General features: G+C 39.6%; 1 protein-coding gene and 1 pseudogene across 2 annotated transcripts; both read right to left on the bottom strand.

Moving 5' to 3' along the window:
• On the bottom strand, positions 354 to 1,565 carry LOC107636378 (annotated as a pseudogene).
• On the bottom strand, positions 1,481 to 3,273 carry LOC107636377 (pyruvate kinase 1, cytosolic-like). 2 transcript variants are annotated; one of them, XM_021121106.1, is made up of 5 exons: positions 3,178 to 3,271; positions 2,737 to 2,881; positions 2,466 to 2,554; positions 2,275 to 2,326; positions 1,481 to 1,763 (listed from the first exon to the last, which is right to left on the bottom strand). In XM_021121106.1, exons 2-5 carry the CDS (start codon positions 2,840 to 2,842, stop codon positions 1,690 to 1,692), a joined length of 321 nt encoding a protein of 106 aa, XP_020976765.1. In that variant the 5' UTR covers positions 2,843 to 2,881; positions 3,178 to 3,271; the 3' UTR covers positions 1,481 to 1,689. The 2 variants fall into 2 exon arrangements, with proteins under 2 accessions (XP_020976765.1, XP_020976766.1); XM_021121107.1 differs by lacking the exon at positions 1,481 to 1,763 and adding an exon at positions 1,888 to 1,930 and having other exon boundaries at positions 3,178 to 3,273.

Raw genomic sequence — 20,905 nt, forward strand, 5'->3', positions numbered from 1 at the left:
AAAGCGTGGCCATATGAGAGGTATGGCCACGCTTCAAAAGCGTGGCGATAGAGAGAGATATGGCCACGCTTTTAAAACGTGGCGATAGCGAGATATGACCACACTTTTAAAGCGTGGCCATAGCCAGAGATACGGCCACGCTTTAAAAGCGTGGCAATAGCCTTATAAAATTTTTAAAAAAAAATCATTTTTCTGATTTTTACCTTCATCGATACAAAATATAAATTTTTCAGTTCTTTTTTGATACCAAACTATAAATATAGTATGCAACTTTTATTACAAGACAAATCAAATACAAAATAAATCTCGAGTTTGCATAGGAAAGTGATTGTCCTATTTACAATTTGAAAGAATTAGCAAACTTCTCTCACAACTGGTTGAAGAATTTAAGTTCCTATGGCGATGCCTTGTACAACAATCTATCTTAGCAATAAAATGAATCTGTTCCTAACAAGTATCTCAAAACTGTAAAACCGTGGAGAGCACACTACTAATATGTTCTGCTTGGTTTAGTTCATGAAGCCGCCACAAGCTTTGGTCTGAATCATAGTTTGTAGCCTTTGAAACTAAACTAAACAAAACATGATATAATATGGTTCAAAAATCTCAACAGCAGTTTCTGTAGCCTGGGCTGTACATGCAACTTTCTGCATATTTGACAAGATCCTTAGGTCGAGGTAGATGAGAAGCAAGACCTGTTTTACCAAACATAGCACAAAAGATATAAGTATTGAAAAGAAAACAGAGCAAAGTTGTCTGAAACTCAAAACATTTCATGAAACTAACCAAGTTCATATGCCTTGCTACCACGTTAGCAGCAATATGTGCTGATATCTTTCTGATATTTGAGAATGGAGGGTAAATCAGTCCTTTATCATAGTTCTCCTGTGACACTTGTGCAGCCAAAGCTTCAGCTGTTGCATAAGAAGAAACCGTTAGTGAGTTCTTGGTTCTACCTTCTTGGAATTTAGATTGAATTGATTTTAGTATATTTAATCTCCTCTTAGCTTGAATGAACTCACAGGCTGCCAAGAGCATCTCATCGCGAACGCGGATTGCACCGGAGATGAGCAAACCCAAGACAAAACCAGGGAATATGTAAGCATTGTTGGTCTGAACAGCAATGCAGAAAGCGCGAAAAAATAAAATGAAAAAATAAATATATAAAGGTCAGCCACTGAGATGTTTATATTGAATAACAAAATGTGTAGGTAGCAAAGGTCAAATGAAACCTGTCCAGGAACAAAGACTTTTCCTTCATATTCAACAGGATCAAATGGGCTACCACTAGCAAAGATTGCTTGACCCTACAAATTAAATTAAGATAAACAACATTAACACATAATGATGTGTGTAATCTATTCTAAATTTCTGAGGCCAATTATATAAACAGTTAGTTACCTTGCTCCATGTATAAGCTTCTTCCGCAGTGCACCCAGATTGAGATGTTGGATTGGAGAGAGCAAGAATGAGTGGTTTCTACAAAAATCATACACTATCAGAGATATAATCATGTACATATCAGGAAGAATAACTAAGGAATTCTCGCAACTAAAAGTGAACATATACAAAATTTAGCAGATTTTCAGTTATTCCTTTGCCTCCACAAGCAAATACCAGGTCACTTAATATCACTTATATCCAAGGAAACGAAAAAGAAAAATTAAGAAAATAAGCCAATTTATGTAATTAAAGTAAGCTAGATACATAAACTTGATTGCCTTGACTAATAAGGAAAAAAACAACAGTGCACAGGAACTGAACTGAAATGTGAACCAAAACAAGAGAAGAAAGAAATCAACAATTGAGATTAAAGTGAACAACATACAATTACAATTCTTATCATAAAAAATAAATAGCCAAAGAAAATTGTAAAATTCAGTGCAAGGAAGTTGTTTCTTGTCATAATCTTTGCATCATGCGCATAACTCTGCATGTAAAAGTAAACTCCCAAAGCTTGTCATTATATTCAGCACAGAATACAATGATAGATAAATAAAAGATCTTACAGATCTAATGCTCATATAATAATTACTTCAATCTAATGACTGTTGTATTTCTTTTTTTTTATTTCCCTTTCTATCTAACATCAAAATTAAAAAAATATATATTGCAAATAAAGTGATTTTGAACCTAGTAGTTGATAAAGTCAAGAACTTGCATACATAAGTAAAAGTGTAAAACACATAATTGAATTACATGCATCAAAATTAAATCCGAAAACCAACAATTTCAAACAATAAACTAAAATCCACGAAGCAAACAAGCAAATACCTCCAAAGATACTTCTAGAACCCCATCGCCAACTGTTAATCTCCTTTAATCTCTTTCAACCAGTACCATCAAAATCAAAAGCAGTCATCAACACACACATAGTGTATCATGGAAATCTACTTGCATGAACTCAGGTCAGTCATACCATAGTGTATTATTGATTATTCCACTGAGATATGAAATGAAATTACCTCTGAACAAATTCTGCCAAAAGTGGAAATAGTCTCAATAGGGTACAACCCACGCAAGGTCTCAACACCCAGAAGTATTGCATCACTGCCTGTATGTTTGTTTAAAAATTCAACAAATATGAACCCAATAAGTAGTTATAACTGAATATAGAAACCAAAAATCATTCAGAAGAATACAGTTACAGCTTCAAGCGCACAAAAAATGGGATCAGTAAATTCAAAAAAAAATGGCTTAATCATTACATGTGGCATCATACAGCTGGTAACTTACCATCCAAAACAGCATTAGCAACATCAGTGGCTTCAGCACGAGTGGGTCTTAAGTTGTCAGTCATACTATCCACAACACGTGTAAGTACAGCAGGTTTTCCAGCCATATTACACTTGTATAGGGCAGATTTTCGAAATAAGAACACCTACAAAAGCAAATCAAAATTAATTAATATTGACTTTCCATTCACAAAGCAAATATAATTATACATTTACAATAAGAAGCATGGCAGAGGCAACAATCATAAATGTGGTTCAGTTCAAAGAAAATTTGTAACATTAGATGCACTATTTTGAACCTTTTTTAAACATATGGAAGCATCTATTTGTTTTAATTTATTCAAATATCAAATGCATTATCCACATGACCACAAACATAGCTATTTACACCCACAACATGAGTCATTCAAACAACAAAATGAATTTCAAAGGCAAAACTAACCTTCTCTGGTGGAAGATCAATGCCCAAATTACCACGAGATTGGATAATACCATCAGCTTCTCGTAGAACCTCATCAAAATGGGTTAGGCCCTAATTTCAACACAGACATAAGATTGAATCAGCATAGTCAATAAGAGTATATCTTAAAAGAGAAAAGTTAACACTATGAAGACATCAAAATCACCTCAACATTTCAATCTTAGCAAAAATTTGGGTCTGGCTGAGATCACCCCATTTGGAAAGGAATTCACAGGCCTGAATTACAACATAAAAAAGTATGTTATAAGGAAAAGCACAACAAAGGATGCTATAAGTGAAAACGTTCTTCGGCTGGATTTTTTCTCAAAGACTTGAAAGAAGGTACAACATAATTAAAAGAGTGGGGGAAAAAAGTAGAGAAGAAAACAAATACAAAGAAAAATCAAAACCAGATGAAAACTCTACTGCAAAAGCCATATGGTTTTACAATTACACAATCCACATACCATTTTGAATTTGTCCATAGTTCCTGAAAGAACTCCTCTTGAAGAATCCATGTCATTCCCCTAAACAAATACCAACATTTTATCAAAGAAGAACAAAAAAGTAGCAGTGCTAATGGTAAATATTTTTTATAGTTATATGCAAACCATGCGGTCCAGCATCCGGTTATGACTATCCACCTCCTCGTGTATATCACTTGAGATCTGTTACAATCACATCAACAACACGTTAACACATCAAAATAATGAGAAGGTTACCAACAGCTGAAAAGAAATAAATGAGGAAATGATCATAATTCACAGCGTTCTTCAAGTATAATATACAGGAAGAACAAACTTAGGTCTAGATTATTTTACAAGAAAAATTAAACTTACTCTTTTTAACAAACTGACTCTATCTTACAATCCACCCATTGCTCGCTCGTTATCTTGTTCATCAATTTCATTATAGGAGGAGTAAAGTGATGATGCTCGGATGCCTCCCTCCTCAATGCCGTCAAACAGAGCAACTCTGTTGTTCCGGGCGTCTCTGAAACAGGGAAAAGGTTTATAACAAAATAGTAAGAGGCAAAAGTTAGATAATAAACAAAAGCAAGGTGATTTTCTTTGCATAAACCATACATTGAAACAGTTTTACAGTCTTTCCATCAGACATCTCCATGATTTCATAAAATGTTCAAGATAAGCAAATTATCTATGAGGAACAAAAAATTTGTTTCAGTATTTCTACCGTCACCTGTGAATGCTTGCGTATTTCAAAATAACAAACTTGTAAGTTAAAATAACCCTTCACAAGTTATCAAAATCCCAAAAGAACTAATCAAAGGGGGGAAAACGAAATACTAGTCCAGCATAACCCAATTTCCACCAGAAAAGTTACCCTTCAATTTCTTTTGTATCTGCCATTTTAGAAGTTCTTTTTCATGTTTAAAATTACCTGTCACATTTAAATATCAAGAAAATATTAATTATTTTTGACCAATTATATCTTTAAACTAATTATGCTGAACAATAGAGTGGAAAACATAAATAAGTGGTAATTTAGTATAACTAAATAAGGATAGTTTCATAAAATTAGTTTACTAGATACTAGTATCAAGATTATTCATAAAACCAACCCGAAATATGGTTAAAGCATTTCATCAAACATGTTGAGTGCGGTAAACTTGAAACGAAATAAGAGAATTCAAAGCTTAGTATCAATGTGATAACAAGAGAACATAATATTGTATACTTTAATTCAGTCTATGAAAAAGATCCAAACCACTGCCAAATTAAATAGTTACTTATTGTAATAGAAATAAGAAGTTGCAGAGTTTCAAGCAGAGTATTGGTGTTGTGTGAGTGTATTGTCTGGTGGTGGATTTAGGGAACTCATGGCGGCGACAAAAGAGAGCAGTTCGACAGCTAGGTGGAGCGCACGGGTTGGTCGCAGAGTTTGAAGCAGGGCAACGTGGCTTCCAGACGAACGCGAACGCGAACGGTGAACGGCGAGTGAACGCGAACGGTGAACGCCGAGCAAACTTGAATGATGAAGAACGCGAACGAAGACGACGGCTGAACGAAGACGCGAACGTTAACGGTAACCAACCGCGGCGGAAGTGCGGCTGAGCAGACAAAGACGACGGACGTCGAGCTCAAGGAAGCAGCTGCGATCGGTGACAGCGAACGGGGGTTGAAGACTTGGAGCACGAGGGAAGCTAGATAGACGGACGGACGGCAGCAGTATGCCACTCCTTGCGGCGGCGGTGGTGTAGGCTTACAGTGCTAAGGTTTTTTTGGCTGAGTTTCTGTGAATGAAAGAAACGGAGGGAGAAAGGGAGAAAGAAACGAAGGAGCTTCAGAACCAAGAGTGAAGGGTTTCGAGTGACGAAGGCTAAGGGCGAAGGGCGAAGGGCGAAGGGCGAAGGGTGAAGGGCGAAGGGCGAAGGGTTCACGGCGAAGTACGAAGGGTGAAGGGTGAAGGGCTAAGGCTAATGGGAGGCGCTCTTCAGGCTTAGGGTTTCGAGTGATTAGGGTTAGTGTCTTTGGGTTGGGGACCGGGTTGGTGCCGGGTTGGGAGCCGGGTCAGGGGCCGGGTTAGGGTCAATGGGTTGGAGCCCCTCTCGCCACGCTTTTAAAACGTCATTGTTTTGCTCTACGGCCACGCTTTTGAAGCGTGGCATAAAAGAACCTTTTGGCCACGCTTTTAAAACGTCCTTGTTTCTCTCTATGGCCACGCTTTTGAAGCGTGGCAAAAAAAAGCGTGGCCGTTTCTCTAACCAATTGCCACCCATACAAAAGCGTGGCCGTTGATACTTTTCGCCACGCTTTTGAAGCGTGGCAATAAAAAAAGTGGCAAAATCTCTAATCTATTGCCACCCTCATAAAAGCGTGGCCATTGACCACTTTTGGCCACGCTTTTGAAGCGTGGCAAGAAAAAAGCGTGGCCATAGGCCTTTTTTCTTGTAGTGTCTGGAGCTACAGAAACCCAATTGGCGCGCTCTCAATTTTGTTGGAAAGTAGACATCCTGGGCTTTCTAGCAATATATAATAGTCCATACGTTACTCGAGTTTTGATAACTCAAACTGGCGTTTGAATGCCCACTTTCTACCCTATTCTGGCGTTAAACGCCAGAACTGGCATAAAAACTGGATTTAAATCCCCAAACTGGTACCAAAGCTGGCGTTTAACTCTAAGAAGAGTCTCTACACATGAAAGCTTCAATGCTCAGCCCAAGCACACACTAAGTGGGCCCCGGAAGTGGATTTTTGCACTATTTGCACTTAGTTACTTATTTTCTGTAACCCTAACTACTAGTTTAGTATAAAAACTACTTTTAGTGATTTATTTTATATCTTTGATCAGTTCTATGCTATCATAGACCATATTGTACACGTTTAGAGGCTGGCCATTCGGCCATGCCTGGACCTTCATTACTTATGTATTTTCAACGGTGGAGTTTCTACACCCCATAGATTAAGGTGTGGAGCTATGCTATTCTTCATGAATTAATGAAAAGTACTATTGTTTTTCTATTCAATTCAAGCTTATTCTTATTCCAAGATATTCACTCGCACTTCAACCTGATGAATGTGATGATCCGTGACACTCATCATCATTCTCACCTATGAACGCATGCCTGACAACCACTTCTGTTCTATCTGCAATAGCTTGAGTGTGTATCTCTTAGTCTCTATTCCGAAAGATCGGAGTCTTCGTGGTATAAGCTAGAATCAATTGGCAGTATTCTTGAGATCCGAAAAGTATAAACCTTGTCTGTGGTATTCCGAGTAGGATCTGGGATGGGATGACTGTGACAAGCTTCAAACTCACGAGTGTTGGGCGTAGTGACAGACGCAAAAGGATCAATGGATCCTATTCCAACATGAGTGAGAACTGACAAATGATTAGCCGTGCGGTGACAGCGCATTTGGACCATTTTCACTGAGAAGACAGACGGTAGCCATTGACAATGGTGATCCCCCAACATACAGCTTGCCATGGAAAGGAGTACGAATGATTGAATGAAGACAGTAGGAAAGCAAAGATTCAGAAGCAACAAGCATCTCCATACGCTTATCTGAAATCCCACCAATGAAGTACATAAGTATTTCTATCTTATTTTATATTTTATTTATATTTTAATCATCATAATCTCATAACCATTTGAAATCTGCCTGACTGAGATTTATAAGATGACCATAGCTTGCTTCAAGCCGACAATCTCCGTGGGATCGACCCTTACTCACGTAAGGTTTATTACTTGGACGACCCAGTGCACTTGCTGGTTAGTTGTGCGGAGTTGTGAAAAGGAGTTGAGATTACAATCATGCGCACCAAGTTTTTGGCGCCGTTGAGATCATAATTTCGTGCACCAAGTTTTTGGCGCCGTTGCCGGGGATTGTTCGAGTTTGGACAACTGACGGTTTATCTTGTTGCTCAAATTAGGTAATTTATTTTAATTTTAAGCTTTTTGTTTTTATTATTTTTATTTTCAAAAAATTTTCTAAAAAAATATAAATAAATTATTCTATGACTTCAGAATTTTTAAAAAAGAATTCTAGAGTCTCATGATGATCTGTTGAAGTCTGGCTGGCTGTGAAGCCATGTCTAATCTTTTGGACCGAAGTTTCAACTTATCATCACAAGAGCTTGTTGATTTCTATCAATCTTGCTGTTGTATGTAATGTTCTGCTGAAGCTTGGCTAGCCGTTGGCCATGTCTAGTGTTTTGGACCGAAGCTTTCACTAAAAGCTTGGCTGGCTAGTATGCCATGTCTAATTCCTGGACTGGAGCTTTGGATTAACATTGCATGATTCCTGGAATTCTCATTAAGAATTTTGAATTCCTTATTTTTTTTCCTTTTCCAAATAATTTTTGAAAAAAAATACAAAAAATTTTTTTATAAAATCATAAAAACCAAAAAATTTTGTGTTTCATCTTTGAGTAGAGTGTCAAATTTTAAGTTTGGTGTCAATTGCATATTTTTAATTTTCATTAAAATTTTTGAAAACTCATGCATGGTGTTCTTCAGAATCTTCAAGTTGTTCTTGATGATCTTCTTTGTTTGATCTTTGCATTTTCATGTTTTGTGTCTTTTCTTATTTTTCATATGCATTTTCAATTTGTTAGTGTCTAAACATTGAAAATCTCTAAGTTTGGTGTCTTGCATGTGTGCCTTTTCTTAAAAATTTTCAAAAATAAGTTCTTGGTGTTCATCTTCATATTCAAAGTGTTCTTGGTGTTCATCTTGACATTCAAAGTGTTCTTGCATGCATCATGTGTTTTGATCTTGAATTTTCATGTTTTGCATTATTTTATGTTTTCTCTCTCCTCATTAAAAAAAATCAAAAATAAAAAAAATATCTTTTCCTTATTTTGCTCATAATTTTCGAAAATTTGGTTTGATTTAGTCAAAAGTTTTAAAAAATCTAGTTGTTTCTTATGAGTCAAGTCAAATTTTCAATTTAAAAAATCCTATCTTTTCAAAACTTTTTCAAAAATCAAATCTTTTTCATTTTCTATAGATATTTTCAAAAACTTTTAAAAATTGATTTTCAAAATCTTTTTCTTATTTTTATTTCATATTTTCGAGATTAATGCTAACAATTAATGTGATTGATTCAAAAATTTTAAGTTTGTTACTTGCCTAGTAGGAAAGGTTCAATCTTTAAATTTTAGAATCATATCTTTTTGTTTCTTGTTAGTAAAGTAATTAACTTTAATTTTAAAAATCAAATCTTTTTAAATTTCTTTTTCAAATCTTTTTCAAAATGATTTTCAATCATATCTTTTTCAAAAATCAATTTTCAAAATCTTTTCTAACTTCCTATCTTTTCAAATTTGATTTTCGAATCTTTTTCAATTAACTACTTGACTTTTTGTTTGATTTTAAAAGTTTTCTATTTCAATCATATATTTTCTCTAAAATTTGAAACTAAATAAATTAATTACTATTTCTTATCTTTTTCAAATTTATTTTAATTCTCTTTTTAATTTTCAAATACTAACCAATAATTAAAATAAAAACAAAAAAATATTTTCCTTTTATTTTAATTTAAATTCAAATTTAATCTCCCTCTTTCATCTCTCTATTTATTTATTTATCTACTAACACTCCTCTTCCACTCAAAATTCGAACCCCCTCTTCTTCTCTGTGTTCGAATTTTTCTCTTCTCCTTCTTCTATTCTTCTCTTCTTCTACTCACATAAAGGAATCTCTATACTGTGACATAGATGATTCCTCTTCTTTTCTGTTCTCTTCTTTTTCATATGAGTAGGAACAGGGATAAAGACATTCTTATTGAAGCTGATCCTGAACCTGAAAGGACTCTTAAGAGGAAACTAAGAGAAGCTAAAGCACAACCCTCTGGAGAGGACCTAACAGAAATTTTCGAAAAAGAAGGAGACATGGCCGAACCCAATAACAATGGTAGAGATGCAAGGAAGATGCTTGGTGACTTTATTGCACCCTCTTCTAACTTCTACGGAAGAAGCATCTCAATTTCTGCCATTGGAGCAAACAACTTTGAGCTTAAGCCTCAATTAGTTTCTCTAATGCAACAAAATTGCAAATTTCATGGACTTCCATTGGAAGATCCTCATCAATTTTTAGCTGAATTCTTGCAAATCTGTGACACTATCAAGACCAATGGAGTTGATCCCGAGGTCTACAGGCTTATGCTTTTTCCTTTTTCTGTAAGAGACAGAGCTAGAACATGGTTGGATTCACAACCTAAGGAAAGCCTGAACTCTTGGAAAAAGCTGGTCAGTGCTTTCCTGGCCAAATTTTTTCCACCGCAAAAGATGAGCAAGCTTAGAGTGGAAATCCAAACCTTCAGACAGAAGGAAGGTGAGTCCCTCTATGAAGCTTGGGAAAGATATAAGCAATTGATCAAAAGGTGTCCTACTGACATGCTTCCAGAATGGAGCATCATATCTATATTCTATGATGGTCTGTCTGAGTTGTCAAAAATGTCATTGGACCATTCTACAGGAGGATCTCTTCATCTGAAAACCCCTGCAGAAGCTCAGGAACTCATTGAAATGGTTGCAAATAACCAGTTCATGTACACCTCTGAGAGAAATCCTGTGAACAATGGGACGCCTCAGAAGAAGGGAGTTCTTGAAATTGATACTCTGAATACCATATTGGCTCAGAACAAAATATTGACTCAGCAAGTCAATATGATTTCTCAGAGTCTGAATGTATTGCAAGCTGCATCCAACAGTACTAAAGAAGCATCTTCTGAAGAAGAAGCTTATGATCCTGAGAACCCTGCAATGGCATATGTGAATTACATGGGAGAACCCTATGGAAACACCTATAATCCTTCATGGAGAAATCATCCAAATTTCTCATGGAAGGACCAACAGAAGCCTCAACAAGGATTCAATAATAATGGTGGAAGAAATAGGTTTAGCAATAGCAAGCCTTTTCCATCATCTTCTTAGCAACAGACAGAGAATTCTGAACAGAGCCATTCTGGCCTGGCAACCATAGTCTCTGATCTATCCAAGACCACACTAAGTTTCATGAATGAAATAAAGTCCTCCATTAGAAATTTGGAGGCACAGGTGGGTCAGCTGAGTAAGAAGATTACTGAAATTCCTCCCAGTACTCTCCCAAGCAATATAGAAGAAAATCCCAAGAGAGAGTGCAAGGCCATAACCATGACCAACATGGCCAAACCTGGAGAGAGTGAGGAGGACATGAGTCCCAGTGAGAAAAGCCTCATGGGACGTCCTCTGGACATAAAGGAGTTTCCCTTTGAGGAACTAAAGGAATCTAAGGCTCATACAGAGACCATAGAGATTCCATTGAACTTCCTTCTGCCATTTATGAGCTCTGATGAATATTCTTCCTCTGAAGAGGATGAAGACATCACTGAAGATCAAGTTACTAAGTATCTAGGAGCAATCATGAAGCTGAATACCAAGTTATTTGGTAATGAGACTTGGGAGGATGAACCTCCCTTGTTCACCAATGAACTGAATGCATTAATGAGGCAGACATTACCTCAGAAGAAACCGGATCCTGGAAAATTTTTCATACCTTGTACCATAGGCACCATGGCCTTTGAAAAGGCTCTGTGTGACCTGAGGTCAGGGATAAACCTCATGCCACTCTCTGTAATGGAGAAACTGGGAATCTTTGAGGTACAAGCTGCACGAATCTCACTAGAGATGGCAGATAAATCAATGAAACAGGCTTAGGACTAGTAGAGGACGTGCTAGTGAAGGTTGAAGGCCTTTACATCCCTGCTGATTTTATAATCCTAGACACTGGGAAGGATGAGCATGAATCCATCATTCTTGGTAGACCCTTCCTAGCCACAGTAAAAGCTGTGAGTGATGTTGATAGAGGAGAGTTGGTCCTTAAGTTGAATGAGGACTACCTTGTATTCAAAACTCAAGGTTCTCCTTCTGTAACCATGGAGAGGAAGCATGAAAAGCTTCTCTCAATACAGAGTCAAACAAAACCCCCACATTCAAACTCTAAGTTTGGTGTAGGGAGGCCACAACCAAACTCTAAGTTTGGTGTTGAGAGGCCCCAACCCTGCTCTGATTATTTGTGAGGCTCCATGAGAGCTCACTGTCAAGCTATTGACATTAAAGAAGCACTTATTGGGAGGCAATCCAATGTTATTTAATTATATCTATTTATTTTCCATTATTATTTTATGTTTTCTGTAGGTTGATGATCATGTGAAGTCACAAAAACAACTGAAAAATCAAAAACAGAATGAAAAACAGTATTAAAAATAGCTCACCCTGGAGGAAGAGCTTACTGGCGTTTAAACGCCAGTAAGAGTAGCAGAATAGGCGTTAAACGCCCAGTCTGGCACCACTCTGGGTGTTAAACGCCAGAAATAGGCACCAGACTGGCGTTTAACGCCAGAATAGGGCACCAAGTTGGCATTAAACGCCAAAAAAGGGAGAAAAGCTAGCGTTAAACGCCAGAAACAAGCAGCAACCTGGCGTTTAACGCCAGAAGCGCACTCTAAGGGCGTTTTGCACGCCTAAATGGAGTAGGGATGTTAAGTCCTTGACCCCTCAGGATCTGTGGACCCCACAGGATCCCCACCAACCTCAACTCACTCTCTCTTCTTCACACCTTTTCATAACACTCTTCCCCAAATACCCTTCATCAATCACCTCCATATCTCTTCCCAAATACCCGTCACCAATCACCTCATTCACTTTTTCCCAAAACACCGCCTACCTTCAAATTCAAAACTATTTTTCCCTCTCAAACCCAACCTCAAATACACGAACCAAGCCTCCCTCCACTCCTATATATACCCCTCATCTCTCCTTCAATTTCACACATCACAAATACCTTATACCCCCTTGGCCAAATTCACCCTATCCCTTCATCTCCTCCATTTTCTTGTTCTTCTCCTTCATTCTTTCTTCTTTGCTCGAGGACGAGTAAACACTTTAATTTTGGTGTGGTAAAAGCATTGCTTTTTGTTTTTCCATAACCATTTATGGCACCTAAGGTCGGAGAAACCTCTAGAAAGAGGAAAGGGAAGGCAAAAGCTTCCACCTCCGAGTCATGGGAGATGGAGAGATTCATCTCAAAGGTCCATCAAGACCACTTCTATGATGTTGTGGCCAAGAAGAAGGTGATCCCTGAGGTCCCTTTCAAGCTCAAAAGGAGTGAGTATCCGGAGATCCGACATGAGATTAGAAGAAGAGGAGGGGAAGTTCTCTCCAATCCTATTCAACAAGTCAGAATCTTAATGGTTCAAGAGTTCTATGCAAACGCATGGATCACTAGGAACCATGATCAAAGTATGAACCCGAATCCAAAGAATTGGCTTACAATGGTTCAGGGGAAATACTTAGATTTCAGTCCGAAAAATGTATGGTTGGCGTTCAACTTGCCAATGATGCAAGAAAACGCACGCCCCTACACCAGAAGGGTCAACTTTGATCAAAGGTTGGACCAAGTCCTCATAGACATATGTGTGGAAGGAGCTCAATGGAAAAGAGTCTCAAGAGGAAAACCGGTTCAATTGAGAAGATCGGACCTTAAGCCTATGGCTAGAGGATGGTTGGAGTTCATCCAACGCTCTATCATTCCTACTAGCAACCGATCCAAAGTAACTGTGGATCGGGCCATCATGATCCATAGTATCAAGGGAATTCCTCAACAAGAGCATGAGGAAATTCCTCATCATGAAATCCCTGAGATGCCTCAAGGGATGCACTTTCCTCCACAAAATTATTGGGAGCAAATTAACACCTCCCTAGGAGAATTAAGTTCCAACATAGGACAACTAAGGGTGGAGCACCAAGAGCACTCCATCATTCTCCATGAGATTAGAAAAGATCAAAGAGCTATGAGGGAGGAGCAACAAAGGCAAGGAAGAGACATTGAGGAGCTCAAGAACACCATTGGTTCTTCAAAAGGAAGAAGACGCCACCCTCACTAAGGTGGACCCGTTTCTTAATCTCCTTGTCTATTTATTTTTTTCTCTGTTTTCGTTCTCTATGCTTTATGTTTGTGTCTTTATTACATGATCATTAGTGTCTAGAGTCTATGCCTTAAAGCTATGAATGTCCTATGAATCCATCACCTTTCTTAAATAAAAAAATGTTCTTAATGCAAAAGAACAAGAAGTACATGAATTTTGAATTCATCCTTGAGATTAGTTTAATTATTTTGATGTGGTGACAATACTTTCTGCTTTCTGAATGAATGCTTGAACAATGCATATTTTTTATAGTGAAGTTTATGAATGTTAAAATTGTTGGCTCTTGAAAGAATAATGAAAAAGGAGAATTGTTATTGATAATCTGAAAAATTATAATATTGATTATTGAAGCAAGAAAAAGTAGTGAAAAACAAGGCTTGCAAAAAAGAATGGCGAAAAAAAAAGAAAGAAAAAGAAAAAGCAAGCAGAAAAAGCCAAGAGCTCTTTAAACCAAAAGGCAAGAGCAAAAAGCCAGTATCCCTTTAAACTAAAAGGCAAGGGTAAAAAGGATCCAAGGCTTTGAGCATTAATGGATAGGAGGGCCCCAAGGAATAAAATCCTGGCCTAAGCGGCTAAACCAAGCTGTCCCTAACCATGTGCTTATGGCGTGAAGGTGTCAAGTGAAAAGCTTGAGACTGAGCGGTTAAAGTCGTGATCCAAAGCAAAAAAAGAGTGTGCTTAAGAACCCTGGACACCTCTAATTGGGGACTCTAGCAAAGCTGAGTCACAATTTGAAAAGGTTCACCCAGCTATGTGCCTGTGGCATTTATGTATCCGGTGGTAATACTGGAAAACAAAGTACTTAGGGCCACGGCCAAGACTCATAAAGTAGCTGTATTCAAGAATCAACATACTGAACTAGGAGAATCAATAACACTATCTAAATTCTGAGTTCCTATAGATGCCAATCATTCTGAACTTCAAAGGATAAAGTGAGATGCCAAAACTGTTCAAAGGCAAAAAGCTACTAGTCCCGCTCATCTAATTGGAGCTAGGTTTCATTGATATTTTAGAATTTATAGTATATTCTCTTCTTTTTATCCTATTTGATTTTCAGTTGCTTGGGGACAAGCAACAATTTAAGTTTGGTGTTGTGATGAGCGGATAATTTATACGCTTTTTGGCATTATTTTTAGGTAGTTTTTAGTATGATTTAGCTACTTTTTAGTATATTTTTATTAGTTTTTAAATAAAAAAACATTTCTAGACTTTACTATGAGTTTGTGTGTCTGTGATTACAGGTATTTCTGGCTGAAATTGAGGGACCTGAGCAAAAATCTGATTCAGAGGCTGAAAAAGGACTGCAGATGCTGTTGGATTCTGACCTCTCTACACTCGAAATGGATTTTCTGGAGCTACAAAAACCCAATTGGCAAGCTCTCAATTGCATTGGAAAGTAGACATCCTGGGATTTCTAGCAATATATAATAGTCCATACTTTGCCCGAGTTTTGAAAACGCAAACTGGCGTTTGAACGCCCACTTTCTACCCTATTCTGGCGTTAAACGCCAGAACTAGCATAAAAGCTGGAGTTAAACGCCCAAACTGGCACCAAAGCTGGCGTTTAATTCCAAGAAGAGTCTCTACACATGAAAGCTTCAATGCTCAGCCCAAGCACATACCAAGTGGGTCCCGAAAGTGGATTTTTGCACTATTTGCACTTAGTTACTTATTTTTTGTAAGCCTAGCTACTAGTTTAGTATAAAAACTACTTTTAGTGATTTAATTTATATCTTTGATCAGTTCTATGCTATCATAGATCATATTGTACATGTTTGAAGGCTGGCCATTCGGCCATGCCTGGACCTTCATTACTTATGTATTTTCAATGGTGGAGTTTCTACACCCTATAGATTAAGGTGTGGAGCTCTGCTGTTCTTCATGAATTATTGCAAAGTACTATTATTTTTCTATTCAATTCAAGCATATTCTTATTCCAAGATATTCACTCGCACTTCAACCTGATGAATGTGATGATCCGTGACACTCATCATCATTCTCACCTATGAACGCGTGCTTGACAACCACTTCTGTTCTATCTGCAATAGCTTGAGTGTGTATCTCTTAGTCTCCATTCCAAAAGATCGGAGTCTTCCTGGTATAAGCTAGAATCAATTGGCAGTATTCTTAAGATCCAAAAAGGCTAAACCTTGTCTGTGGTATTCCGAGTAGGATCTGGGATGGGATGACTGTGACGAGCTTCAAACTCGCGAGTGTTGGGCATCGTGACAGACGCAAAAGGATCAATGGATCCTATTCCAACATGAGTGAGAACCGACAGATGATTAGCCGTGCGGTGACAGCGCATTTAGACCATTTTCACTGAGAGGACGGACAGTACCATTGACAACGGTGATCCCCCAACATACAGCTTGCCATGGAAAGGAGTATGAATGATTGAATGAAGACAGTAGGAAAGCAGAGATTCAGAAGCAACAAGCATCTCCATACGCTTATCTAAAATCCCACCAGTGAATTACATAAGTATTTCTTTCTTATTTTATATTTTATTTATATTTTAATCATCACAATCTCATAACCATTTGAAATATGCCTGACTGAGATTTACAAGATGACCGTAGCTTGTTTCAAGCCGACAATCTCCGTGGGATCGACCCTTACTCACGTAAGGTTTATTACTTGGACGACCCAGTGCACTTGCTGGTTAGTTGTGCGGAGTTGTGAAAAGGAGTTGAGATTATAATCGTGCGCACCAAGTTTTTGGCGCCGTTGAGATCACAATTTCGTCCACCAAAGTGTTTACCCTTTTAGTCAGGTAGCTTTTAGATTTTGGCCTGGCGCCTCATTAAAAAACCTTCTAGGAAAAAGAGTGTGCCTAGGCCTGAGATTTTTTTATTAGCTACAGTACCTTCCTAGGTTACAGGCGTGCCATGACCTTGGTAGCTCTCGCCCTTGGAGGTCGGCCACTCTATAGTAACCTTTTCCTAGTACTTCTGTAACTCGGTACGGCCCCTTCTAGTTGGCTGCTAGCTTGCCTTCTCCTGATCGACCTGCTCCGATATCATTTCAGATTAAGATGAGATCGTTGTGGGTGAAGTTTCGCTGGATTACCTTCTGATTATACCTTAAAGCCATTCGACACTTTAGTGCTTCCTCTCTAATCCGAACTTTTTCTTAGACTTCTGGAAGTAGGTCAAGCTCTTCCCTTTGTGCTTAGGAGTTGGTATCTTCGTTGTAGAAGATCCCCTTTCTTCCACCTCTATGGGGATCATTGCCTCCATCCCGTAAGCAAGTCGGAAAGGTGATTCCCCGGTGGTGGAGTGTGGCATAGTCCGGTATGCCCATAGGACTTGCGGGAGCTTTTCAGCCCAAGCTCCTTTTGTGTCCTGTAGTCTCCGTTTTAACCCGGCCAATATGATTTTATTGGCGGCTTCCACCTGTCCGTTGGCTTGTGGGTATTCTACGGAGGTGAATTGGTGCTTGATTTTCAGATCAGCTACCAAGTTCCGGAAGCCTGTGTCGGTGAACTGAGTGCCATTGTCTGTGGATGGAGCATGGGACTCCAAACCTTATGACAATATTTCTATATAGAAACTTCCTACTTCTTTGGGAGGTGGCAGCGGCTAATGGCTCTGCTCAATCTATTTTGTGAAGTAGTCTATTCCTACAATGAGGATTTAACTTGTCCTGATCCCTGGGGGAATGGTCTGAGGAGGTCGAGTCCCCACTTTGTGATGGCCAGGGTGAAGTGACACAGATGAGTTCTTCAGGTGGTGCTCTATGGAAGTTGGCGTGCTTCTGGCATTGGGGGCATGTCTTGACGAACTCTGTTGCTTTCCTTTGTAAGGTCGGCCAGTAGAAACTAACTCGGAGTACTTTTTTGGAAAGAGCTCACACCCCGAGGTGGTTGCCGCATATGCCACCGTGAACTTCTTCCAGGACCTCCCTTGTAGCGGAGGTCGGGACACATTTGAGGAGGGGTGTTGAGATCCCTCTCCTATATAGGATGTCATCAACTATGGTGTAGTACTGTGCTTCTCGTACTAGCATTTTTGCCTCCTTTTTATCTGCTGGGAGTGTTTCGGACTTTAGGTAGTTGATTCCTGCCCTGATATGGTTAGGATCTTCTCTTCCTCCGAGGTTGATGGATTTTGTAGTGTCTCTTGGATAAAGCTTCTGTTATTGCCCCCTGGTTTGGTGTTGGCTAGTTTTGAAAGTGCATTAGCTCGAGCATTTTGTTCCCGAGGTATATGTCGGATCTCGTATCTCATGAATTTTCCGAGCTGTTCTCTGGTCTTGTCCAGGTATTTCTTCATGGTGGGATCCTTGGCCTGATAGCTCTCTTCTATTTGCGAGGTGACTATTTGTGAGTCACTGAATATGGTGAACCTTTGAGCTCTGACTTCCTTAGCTAGCTTCAAACCAGCCACTAGGACTTCGTATTCGGCTTGGTTATTTGAAGCGGGGAACTCGAACATTAAGGAGAGTTCAAGCTGGGTTCCCTGATTACTTTCTAAGATGACACCTGCTCCACTCCTGGCTTTGTTGATGAGCCTTCGACATAAAGGTTCCAGTTAGTTGGGGGGCCTGGGGTGTCGGTGTATTCTGCGACGAAGTCGGCCAGGTATTGAGACTTGATGGCTGTCCGAGCTTCATACTTAAGGTCAAATTCGGACAACTCAACTGCCCATTGTAGAATTATTTCAGTTAGGTCGGTTTTCTGTAGGATACCTTTTATGGGTTGGTTTGTCCGTATTCTGATTGTGTGGGCCTGAAAATATGGTCGAAGTTGCCGGGAGGTAAGTATGAGCGCGTAGGCAAACTTCTCTATCTCTTGGTAGTTAAGTTCAGCCCCTTGTAAAGCCTTACTAATGAAGTAAATGGGTTGTTGGCCATTCTCGTCTTCTTGGACTAGGGCTGAGGCTATCACCCGACTTTCTAGGGTGAGGTACAGGATTAGTTCTTCTTCTTGCCGAGGTCAGGTTAGGATAGGCGGCAGTCCTAGGAATGTCTTGAAGTCTTGGAAGGCTTGCTCACGTTCTGGAGTCCATTCAAACCTCTTTCCTTTCCTTAGTGTTGCGTAGAAAGGAAGAAATTTCAAGGCCGACCCGACTAGGAATCTAGACAGGGCCGCTAATCTTCCATTTAGCTGATGTACCTCTTTGACACAGGTCAGGCTTTTCATGCTGAGTATGGCCTGGCATTTATCTGAGTTTGCTTCAATTCCTCTCTGGGTGAGCATGAAGCCCAAGAATTTGCCAGCTTCTACCGCGAAAGTGCATTTTGCGGGATTTAGTCTCATCTCGTACTTTCTTATGGTGTCAAACACTTCGGCTAGGACGGGTAATAGCGCTTCTTCTCTTTGTGTCTTTACCAACAAGTCATCCACGTAGACCTCCATCAGCTTTCCGATGTGGTTGGCAAAAACTTTGTTCATCAACCTCTGGTATGTAGCCTCTGCGTTTTTAAGTCCGAATGGCATTACTACGTAGCAGTAGTTTGCTCTTGGGGTTAGGAACGAGGTATTCTCTTGGTCGGGTTGATACATCGGAATTTGATTGTACCCCGAGTAAGCGTCCATGAAGGAAAGATACTGGTGAGTAGGGTGTCTATATTTGGGAGTGAGTAGGGGTCTTTTGGGCAGGCTTTGTTGAGGTCGGTATAATCAGTGCACATCCACGATTTTTCATTTGACTTTTTGACCAGTACGACATTGGCCAGCCATAACGGGTACTTGACCTCCCTTATGAACCCTGCCTCTTGTAAGGCCTATACCTGTTCTTCCACGGCTTGCGATCTCTCTGGCCCGAGCTTCCTGCTCTTCTGTTGTACTGGCTGAGATCCGGGGTATACTGCCAGTTTGTAGCACATTGGTCCGGGATCTATGCTGGGCATATCTACAGCCTTCCAAGTGAAGAAGTCGGAGTTGTCTTTAAGGAACTTTATAAGCAGCTCTTTTAGGTTTCCTTTTAGTTTCGCCCCTATGTTTGTTGTTTTGTCCTGGGTATCTCCGATCTGAACTTCTTCGGTCTCACCTTCTGGTTGAGGATGAAGTTCTTCGCGAGTTCGGGTTCCCCCGAGTTCAATAGTGTTGGTTTCTTTTCCTCTGGGGACACCTTTGAGGTTCAGACTTCGTTGTAACAGCGTTGCGCGAGTTTTTGGTCCCCCTTTACGGTGCCGATCCCTTCTGGTGTTGGAAACTTCATGCATAGGTGCGGAGTGGAGACCACTGCGGCGAGCTGATTCAGCGTTGTCCGACCTATGAGGGCGTTGTATGCGGAGCTCACGTCGATTACAATGTAGTCTATACTTAGCGTTCTAGACCGTGTTCCTTTTCTGAAGGTTGTGTGCAGTACGATGTAACCGAGTAGCTGAATTGGGGTGTCTCCAAGACCGAATAGGCTATTAGGATATGCTCTGAGCTCTTTTTCTTGTAGGCCAAGCTTGTCAAAGGCAGATTTGAATAGTATATCCGCAGAGCTTCCTTGGTCTACCAATGTTCGATGGAGATTGGCATTGGCAAGTATGATAGTGACGACCACGGGGCCATCATGGCCCGGGATGATGCCTGCGGCGTCTTCTTGAGTGAAGGTAATAGTGGGGAGGTCGGGCGACCTGTCCCCTTCTTCGACATGGTAAACCTCTTTAAGATGTTTTTTTGCGGGATGACTTAGAGATCCCTCCTCCTACGAATCCTCCGTTAATCATGTGAATATGTCTCTCCGAGGTGTGAGGGGGACGTTCAGCTCGTTCGCCCTCTTCGTCCCTTCTTCTCTTTTTCAGTTCATCCGTTCTATTGGCTAAGAACTGATCTAGTCGCCCTTCTCGTGCTAATTTTTCTATGACATTCTTCAGGTCATAGCACTCGTTGGTAGGATATCCATAGATTTGGTGATATTCGCAATACTCTGTCTGACTTCCTTCTCTCTTGTATTTAATCGGGCGAGGGGGTGGGATCTTCTCAGTGTTGCATATCTCTCGGTAAATATCCACAAGGGACATCCGAAGAGGGGTGTAGTTGTGGTACTTTCTAGGTTTCTCAGTAGGTTGGTCTTCTTTTTCCCTGGACTTTTTATCCTTGTGATGCCAGGGAATCTTAGGCTAGTTTCACTAGCCTTTTTCTTTGTTTTTAATAGGTTTTATGCACTTTTTTGAGTTATAAGTAAGCAATTGGGGTAGAAATTCATGAATTCTTGGATTCATCCAACCATAGTTAATTTGATACAATTTCATGAGAATTATGATTTAATTACTTGTATGCTAAGAATGATGAGAATTCTCATGACTTTAGCAAGGATTTCATGCATGTATTGGTT

The sequence above is a fragment of the Arachis ipaensis genome, chromosome B04 (assembly GCF_000816755.2).
Source record: "Arachis ipaensis cultivar K30076 chromosome B04, Araip1.1, whole genome shotgun sequence".
Classification (NCBI taxonomy): Eukaryota; Viridiplantae; Streptophyta; class Magnoliopsida; order Fabales; family Fabaceae; genus Arachis; species Arachis ipaensis.

Bases quoted from the DNA above. Each gene is read 5' to 3' on its own strand.
- LOC107636377 (XM_021121106.1), bottom strand. From the start codon at position 2,842: ATGGCTGGAAAACCTGCTGTACTTACACGTGTTGTGGATAGTATGACT. The intron at 2,555-2,736 runs GTAAGTTACCAG...ACAAACATACAG, and splicing joins TGCTAATGCTGTTTTGGATG to GCAGTGATGCAATACTTCTG. The intron at 1,764-2,274 runs GTATTTGCTTGT...TTCACATTTCAG, and splicing joins TTCTAGAAGTATCTTTGGAG to TTCAGTTCCTGTGCACTGTT.